Source organism: Bubalus bubalis, chromosome 18 (genome assembly GCF_019923935.1).
Source record: "Bubalus bubalis isolate 160015118507 breed Murrah chromosome 18, NDDB_SH_1, whole genome shotgun sequence".
In the NCBI taxonomy this organism is placed as follows: Eukaryota; Metazoa; Chordata; class Mammalia; order Artiodactyla; family Bovidae; genus Bubalus; species Bubalus bubalis.
In genome coordinates, this window is record NC_059174.1 from 49,287,444 (window position 1) to 49,295,987 (window position 8,544).

At 53.0% G+C, this 8,544-nt stretch overlaps 1 protein-coding gene across 1 annotated transcript; it reads right to left on the reverse strand.

Moving 5' to 3' along the window:
• Window positions 1–307: 307 nt before the first annotated feature.
• Window positions 308–8,206, reverse strand: LOC102401344 (cytochrome P450 2A13). Its single transcript, XM_006045081.4, has 9 exons — window positions 7,993–8,206; window positions 7,317–7,479; window positions 6,078–6,227; window positions 5,684–5,844; window positions 4,176–4,352; window positions 2,790–2,931; window positions 1,910–2,097; window positions 1,114–1,255; window positions 308–597 (listed from the first exon to the last, which is right to left on the reverse strand). The coding sequence occupies exons 1-9, from the start codon at window positions 8,170–8,172 to the stop codon at window positions 416–418; spliced, it is 1,485 nt and encodes a 494-aa protein (XP_006045143.3). The 5' UTR covers window positions 8,173–8,206; the 3' UTR covers window positions 308–415.
• Window positions 8,207–8,544: the final 338 nt, after the last annotated feature.

The window sequence follows — 8,544 nt, forward strand, 5'->3', positions numbered from 1 at the left end:
AATGGGCACAGATACTGTTCCCTATCATCGTAGGTTTATGAGCATTAAGTGAGGTGAGTTTAAGACACTTTAAGCATAGAACTGACACAGAATACTTGCTCAATAAATAATGTCTGCTATTGTTACTATTCAAAGTATAACATAAGGTTTCTTTTCCTCTCATCTCATCTCTAGCAAGCTGAACGAAGAGTCGTCGTTTCTTCTTTCTCTAACTACCTTGCCCTTTCCTCCCCACCTTCCCCCATTCCCCATCCACAGCCCCGCCCCTTCCCTACCCCCACCCCTAGCCCCTCCCCTCCGCTCCCATACCCCTCCTTTCCCCATCCTTAGCCCCTCCCCTCCCTATTAACCCCGCCCAGGCCTTTCCCTCCCCAATTTGCTCCTCCCACCAGCCCCAACCGGGCACAGCCCTGACTCAACGGGGCAGGAAGCTCATGGTGTAGTTTGGAGGGATAGTGGCAAAGCCCACGAGTTTGGGGGACACGTTGATGTCCTGGGGCGATTGTGGGGACTTGAAGCGGAAGTTCTGCATGATGGTGGTGAAGAAGAGGAAGAGCTCCATTCTGGCGAGGCCTTCTCCGAAACAGTACCGCTTTCCTGAAGGACCAGAGTGGGAGGCGGGGAGGTGAGGCCTGTTCTCACTGTTGCCCGACCCCGGCTACCAACCCCCAGCTGCGTCCTCTCAGGGAAGAAGGGCTGGAATATCGAGGCTGGAGAGACTTGCAGAGAAGTTGCTACTCCTCTCTGAGCCTGTTTCCCTAGAACTTTTGGTGGGATGAGCCTAGACTGTAGCAATTGGAACTTTGGATGCCCCTTACCCTTAAATACACACTCAAATATGGCTACTGCTGTCATTGCCTTTCTAAGAATCTGAAGGATTTAAATGACCTTGGACTTAAATTTCTCACTCTGGGCCTTGATTTTCCCCATCTTTGAAAGGGGTACGATCATTCCTTTTCTTTCGCTTTGGCCAGGGCTCTTGGTAGTTATGGGGATTGCTGATTGGCCCCAGGGTATATGGTAAGAAGGACTTCCAAGCTGGAGAAAGAAGCTAGGTTAAGCCTTAGAGATGAAGGAGGCCCCTGTGGGTGTTGACTTGGCAGTGTCTCTTACCGATGGAGAAGGGCACAAAAGCATCACTCTTCTTAAATTGCCCCTTCTCGTCCAGGAAGTGCTGGGGATTGAAATCTCGGGGGTTGGAGAAGAACTTGGGGTCTCTCAGCACAGAGCCCAGCATAGGGAACACTTCAGTGCCCTGGTTGAGAGGAGGGATGGGACTTTGATAAGGTGGAGTAGGGGATGGGTATGACGAAAGCACATTGTGGGCAGAGGGGGAATTTGGGTGCCCTAGGTGAGGACAAGGGAAGGCATGGGAATTGGGGTCCTCTGAAGGAGGTGCTTTGGGGTACACGAGATTCATGTCCTTGAGACAGGAAGTTTGGCTGACATGGGGCTTATGTCCCCTGAGAAGGGAAGTTTGAAGAGCACGGGTTCTGTGTCTCCTGGAGCAGATGGTTTTGGGGACACATAGTTCATGCTTCCCATGGCAGGAGGTTGAGGGGGTGGGAGGGTCATGTTCACTGAGAAAGGAATCTTGGGAGACATGGGGTTCGTGTCCCTCTAGGCAGGATGCTTGGGGGACATGAGATCATGTCCTTGAAGGTCTAGGGGAAATGAGGTTCATTTCTCTTGAGACAGGAATTTGGGGGACACATAGGGTTCATATTCCTTGAGGCAAGAGGTCTTGGGGAGGTCTGGAATTCAGGAGTCTCCAAGGGGGAAGGTGGCAGGGACACGGTAGTGGGGAAAGTCTTTGATTAGGGGAGTGGGTCCCGTGGGTCATGGGCTGGGACGGTTCTAAGGGGAACGGGGTTTAGGGTCACAGGGAGCGGGCTGGGTGGGGCAGCACCTTGGGGAGGAGGAAGTCTCGAAACTTGGTATCCTTGGTGACTCTGCGGGCCAAGCCCATGGGGATCATGTCTCCAAATCTCTGGATCTCATGGATCACAGCCTCTGTGTAGGGCATCTTGGCTCGGTCCTCAAACTTGGGATGACGGTTCTTGCCGATCACGCGGTCAATCTCCTCATGGATTTTGGCTAGGGGAGTGGGGAGAACGTATTTAGCTCTTGAGGGGACTCGGGGCAGGAATGAAAATCCAAATATGTACAACATGCATGACACCCATGTGTGATGTGGATGCAGACCACTCAGATCAGACGTCGGCTGTAGACACTGTTGGTGCAGGGTCTTGTTCACTTTGTTGTTGTTTAGTTGCTTCAGTCGTGTCTGACTGTTTGTGACCCCATGGACTGTAGCCTGCCGGGCTCCTCTGTCCACGGGATTTCCCAGGCAGAAATACTGGAGTGGGTTGCCATTTCCTTCTCCAGGGGATCTTCCTGACCCAGAGATTGAACCTGCATCTCCTGCACTGGCAGGCAGGTTCTTTACCACTGAGCCACCAGGGAAGCCCACCTTGTTCACCTGGTCCTATGGAAATCACAGGGGAGGTGCAAAGGAAGAGTTCTGGGGAATATCTGGAGGAGGGGGCGGTGGGCACTTGGTTGGGTCAGCCGCAGGAACTATATACCAATCAGTTCAGATATTTTCAGTATTTTAACAGCTGGTGAGACTTGGCTGGTGCTTATCAGCCAAACATCACCTAGTCTCTAGAGAGCAGAGCGTGTCTGAGGGTCCATGGACCCGTGAGAGATAGGACCACTGCAGCAGGCTCAGAGGAATTTGGGGGAGGGGTCCATGGTGCCCGCTTCCCTGCCCTCTCCAGCCTTACCCTCCACATCTGGGTGCTTCATGAGCAGCAGGAAGCCATACCGCATGGTCGTGCTGACCGTCTCGGTGCCCGCAAAGAAGAGGTTCAGTGTCGTCAGCACCAGGTTCTTCCTGTAGAACTCCGTGTTGGGATTCTCCTTCTCCTGCATGGATGGAGGGCTTCGTGAAGCCCTATGCTCTCAGGGCTCTTCTGGGGGTTTTCCCTTTGGACCTGTCTCTTTATTTTATAGGGGCTTCCCCGGTGGCTCAGACAGAATCTGCCTGCAATGCACAAGACTCGGGTTCAATCCCTGGATCAGGAAGATCCCCTGGAGAAAGGAATAGTTATCCACTCCAGTATTCCTGCCTGGAGAATCCTGTGCATGAACTGAGGAGCTTGGTGGGCTACCGTCCATGGGGTCACAAACCGTCAGACACGACTGAGCAAGTAACAACACTATTTTATTACCTTTTCAAATTAAACCCCTCCTTTTTTGGGGGGGCTGTGCCATGTGACTTGCAGGATCTTCCCTGACCAGGGATTAAACCCTGGGCCCTTGGCAGTGAGAATGCAGAGTCCTAACCACTGGGGCCTGCGTGCTAAGTCACTTCAGTGGTGTCTACCTCTTTGTGACTCCATGGGCTGTAGCCCACCAGGCTCCTCTGTCCATGGGATTCTCCAGGCAGGAATACTGGATTGCTATACATTCTTTCAGGAGATCTTCCCAACCCAGAGATCAAACCCGCATCTCTTCTGTCTCCTGCATTGGCAGTTGGGTTCTTTACCACTTGTGCAACCTGGAAACCTGGTGCACGGTTGTTTTACAGAAATGTTTGCTATCACGATTCGCATTCATAAGCCCTGCCTGTGGGCAGAACGGCTTAATAGGTGGAATGTGTGCTGTGCTAAGTCACTTCAGTCATGTCTGACTCCATGCGACCCCATGGACTGTAGCCCGCCAGGCTCCTCTGTCCATGGGATTCTCCAGGCAAGAATACTGGAGTAGGTTGCCATGTTCTCCTCTAGTGGATCTTCCTGACCCAGGGATGAAACTCGCATCTCTTATGTCTCTTGCATTGGCAGGTGGGTTCTTTGCCACTAGTGCCACCTGGGAACTCCAGTAGTGGAAGAGTGATGGTTAATTATCACTGGGATTGTGAAGATTATTAGGTTAGTTCAGTTCAGTGGCTCAGTCATGTCCAACTCTGTGACCGCATGGATGGCCACATGCAAGACTTCCCTGTCCATTGCCAACTCCTGGGGCTTACTCAAACCGTCCATAGAGTCGGTGAGTTATTATTAGGTTGAGGGAGGGGTGATTTCAATGGGTCTCTGTTCTCCTCCACCCCCAGCCTGATTTCCCTCTGCCTGGCTCTGGACTTCTTCATCCTGGCTGTGAGGGTGTACCTCCTGCATGCGGATGAGGAAGGAGTCGATGAAGTCCCGTGGGGAGTTGGGGTCCAGCGTGCGCTGGTTTTGTTCCACCTTCTTGGCTATGAAGTCCTCCAGTCCCTGCAGCTCCTTAAAGGCCTGTTGCTGTGGCCCTGGCAGATATTTCATCACTGAGTAGAACATCTCGTAGAGCTGAGGATGGGGAGGGGAGAAGGGGAGGGAAGGACGGCTGTCAGTGTGCAGGACCTGGTGGGAGTGGGCCCTGTCTCAGGGCAAGGCAGGTACTGGGTTACAGGCACCTGCCCAGATGTTTACATATTTTGATGAAGCTGGATGGGCATGTGTTTTCACAATGAGTTACGTGTGAGGGCCCCTGTCCAAGGATTAAAGGGAGATGGACTGGGATGCATATTCAGATATTCAGATGATGTTGGATTGGAGAAACACACCCGGGGTTCATATATTCAGATGAGGTTGGATTGGGAGACACCTGTCCAGGTGTTTAGCAATTTAGGCGGGATTTGTATGGGGGTTGGTCACCTGCCTAAGTGTTTAGGCATTGGTGTGGTCTCAGTTGGACACAACTGTCCAGATGTTTAGGGGGTCTGGGTTGGGGTTTCTGTGCAAGTGTTGAGGTACTAAAGTGGAGCTGGGGTGCAGGTGTTAAGGTGGGGAGATACCTGTTTAGGTGTTCAGATATTCAAATGGGCCAATGGAGGGCACTTCTGTAGGTGCTGGAAATGAGCTGGATCAGGGGACACTTATTTGGGTGTGTGGGGAACAATCTACCTAGGTGTTTATGCATTTAGGGGTCTTGGTTGGGGTACCTGTCTACATGTTCAGCTATTTAAGTGAACTGGGGAAGAGGCACTCTCTGGAGATTCCAGTGGGCTGGTTTGGGACATCTGTGTGGATAACCAATGATTTTGGTGGGCTGAATTTTGAAGCACCAGGTGTCCAGGTAGTCAGGAAGTAGGCTGAGGTGACCACTTGCCAGGTGTTAAGAAATTCAGATGGAAAGAAAATATCTTTTCTTTTTTTTGCCACGCCAAGTAGCATGCGGGATCTTAGTTCCCCAACCAGGGATCGAACCCATGCCTCCTGCATTGGAAGCGCAGAGTCGGAACCACTGGACCACCAAGAGGTCCCCTCCCCTTTTTTGAGATGGAGTGTCTAAAAAGGGACCACTTGTTATACAGTAAGATAAGCTGGGATGAGGACACCTGTCTTGTAAGAAAGCTGGGTTGAGGACATGTAACTTTTCTTCAGGGTTTTTTTCTTCTTTCTTCTTTTTTGGTGGAGGGTGCATCTTTTGAGATATCCAGGTGTCCTTGGAGAATGAGTATTGGGCTCTGGTGCAACTGTTGAGTTGTCCAAGAGTGGTGGTCTGGTTTTGAGGGGACCCTGTCTGGGGGAGGATGGGAGTTTGGGGCACCTGTCTCATGTGTGTGTGTGCGGGGTGGGGGCGGGGGAGTCGGCAGGTTGCCGTAGGGGCAGGGTAGAGCCAGGTCGACTCGGGTTACCTGCCCGGTAGACGTAGCGGTGAACTGGAAGCTTCCCAGCATCATTCGCAGTAGTGACAAGAACTCTTTGTCCTCGTAGTCAAAGCGGTCCCCGAAGACAATGGAGCTGATGACATTGGAGACCGTTCGGCTCAGGAAGAAGGTGGGATCGATGAAGGCGCCTGGGGGGATGAGAGCGGAGGGGGTTGGGGGAGACAGGGATTTAGCGGAGAGTCAGCTCGGCGGTCTGATGCGGTCTGAGAAGTGAAGGAGGGCACGACAGTGCTGAACTAAACTTCCAGCACCGGACCCTAAACCCTTCCCCCAGCGTGGCCCCTCCTTCCCGGGCCAGAACGCTGTGGCCGCGTCGGGTGTTTCCCTCCTTCTCGCACACTCCAGGGTCCCCCCGGCTCACCGCGAGTGCCCCGGAAGGCCTCGATGAGGAAGCCCGCCTCCTCCTGGATGCGCTCTTCGATGCCGCGCTTGCCCACGCCGAAGTCCCGCAGAGTTGTAATGGAGAAGCGCCGGAGCTGCTTGGCGCGCTCCCCGTTGCTGAACGCCACGCCTGCGGAGGCAGCGGGGGAGGTGGATGAGGGCAGAGCGAGGCAGGGCCCAGACCAGCCCCGGGCTCCCGGGCTCCCTAGAGAGAGAAGGGGTGGACAGAGAGAGCAAGGGGGGGAAAAGGAGGGTAGAGAGCCAGAGTAGGGTGCAGAGGGGAAGGAGGGATAGAGGGTGGGCGAGAGCAAGGGGAGAGGGAGGGAAGGCGGGTAAAGAGACAGACCGAGACAAACAACGCAGAGTCAGAGAAATGCAGAAAGAGAGACCTAGTGCAAAGAACAGAATCGGAAAGAATGAGGCAAGACAGATATGCCAAGAGACACAGAGACACTAAGGGGAAGAGGAGACAGAGGAGGGAAGGAGGGGAAGTAAGATGCATGGAGATCTGGGAGTTAGACATAACCATGGCAAATTCTAAAGGACTTCCCTGGTGGCTCAGATGGTAAAGAATCTACCTGCAATGCAGATGACCTGGTTTCGATCCCTGGGTTGGGAAGATCCCTGGAGGAGGAAATGGCAACCCACTCCAGTATTCTTGCCTGGAGAATCCCATGGACAGAGGATCCCAGCTGGGTACAGTCCATGGGGTCACAAAGAGTTGGACACAACTGAGCGACTAACAGACACACACAAAGAGACGAGAGAAAAACAGGGAGAAAGAAACAGAGAGGCCCTGGGAGGAAAGAGAGACTGTTACTAAGAGATGGGGGCATGGAGATTTTGAGGCAGAGATGATGGGAGATTCTAAGACAAAGGAAGATGAAAGAGAGAGAGAAGGAGAGAGAAACCGGGGGAAGCCCAGAAGCTGAAAAGAAAAAAAAGACCAAAAGGCATATGGAGATAGAGGACCAGGGTTCCAAAGCAGAAATCCCAAGAGGCTCTAAGAGATGCAGAGAAAGAAGAGATATCGAGTGAAAGGGAACAGGGGCAGAGAGAAGCAGGGAGAAACAGAGATGCAGACGCTAAGACAAGATAGAGCAGGGGCAGGCAGCAATGCACAGGAGTGGAGACAGGAATAGCAGAGGCAGTCAGGAGAAAAAAGCTGGGGACCCCGAAGTCTGTCTGACCATGCTCCCTTCCCCTCAGTCTCCCTCACCATGGCCTTTGAAGAGCCAGTCAAAGGTAGCCTGTTCGCCTCGCCCACTGAATTCTTCAGCCTGGTCCACCAGAGCCTCCTTCACAGCATCATAGCCACACAGCACCACAATCTGCCGGGTCCCCAGGTGGACCGTGAACACAGGGCCATAGCGCTCGCTGATCTGATAGAGATGAGTGGGAGTTAGTTAGTGGGAGTAGCCCCTATTCTGAACTGGCCCTGTACCCAGACCTCACATACTGGGATGCATTTCCTCACAGGTTCTGACTATCAAGGAGCTGGACATCTCAAGGTGTCTTTCCTGGCTAGGACCCCGATTGTTGTTGTTGAGTTGCTCAGTCATGTCTGTCTCTTTGTGACCCTATGGACTGTAGCCTGCCAGGCTTCTATGTCCATGGGATTTCCCATGCAAGAATACTGGAGTGGGTTGCTATTCCCTTCTCTGGGGCATCTTCCCAGTGCAGGGATCAAACCCGGGTCTCCTGTATTGGCAGATGGGTTCTTTATCTTCAGGCCACCAGGGAAGCCCCAGGACCCTGGTATTGGATCCTTAAAATTCCCTTCTTCTTTCCTAGGACTCTTGCCCAACATTGCCCACCCCCTGCCATAAAGCCCCAGACGAACTGGCCAGGCCGCCCCCCTTCATCCCATTCCACCCATCTCTGCCCCATGACACCTTCATGAGGGAGTTGTACATCTGCTCGGTGTTCAGCTGCAGGTAGTTCCCGATGAAGGGCAGAGGAGTGGGCCCTGGAGGCAATTTCCCTTTGAGGTTCCTTTGCCGCCAGACAGACATCAAGACCATGATAGTCAGACAGGCCAGCAAAGCCACGAGGAGCAGCCCTGAGGCCAGCATGGTGGCAACTGGGAGTGATGGCCAGGTGGTGATGTCTGAGATGGTTGGCTTTATACTATCTGGAAAAGCAGGACAGACTTTGGTCCTGATTATGTAATTGTCTTGTTTTACCTCTCATGTACACTCCCCACTATGCTCCCTGCCTAGCTTGGGACCCAGCCAACCAGGAAAGAGCGGGTGGACCTCAGGTAAGGTTAACAAGGAGAGGGCCCCAACATGGAATTTGTGGTCTGTGGGGAGAGACTGCTGTAGGGCTCTGGACTTTGGAGGAGACAGTAGATACATTCCAGAACTGAAGATTTTGGGGAGCCCCTGAGCTTTGGACTTGGGATCTCAGAGTGAGAAGGTGAAGGTGAAGTCGTTCAGTTGTGT

Excerpts from the sequence above, each read along its gene's own strand:
- LOC102401344 (XM_006045081.4), bottom strand. The coding sequence starts at position 8,172 with ATGCTGGCCTCAGGGCTGCTCCTCGTGGCTTTGCTGGCCTGTCTGACT. Across the intron at positions 1,256-1,909 it reads GAGACTTCCTCCTCCCCAAG|GGCACTGAAGTGTTCCCTAT; the intron begins GTGCTGCCCCAC and ends CCTCTCAACCAG. Across the intron at positions 598-1,113 it reads TTTTGTGCCCTTCTCCATCG|GAAAGCGGTACTGTTTCGGA; the intron begins GTAAGAGACACT and ends CTGGTCCTTCAG.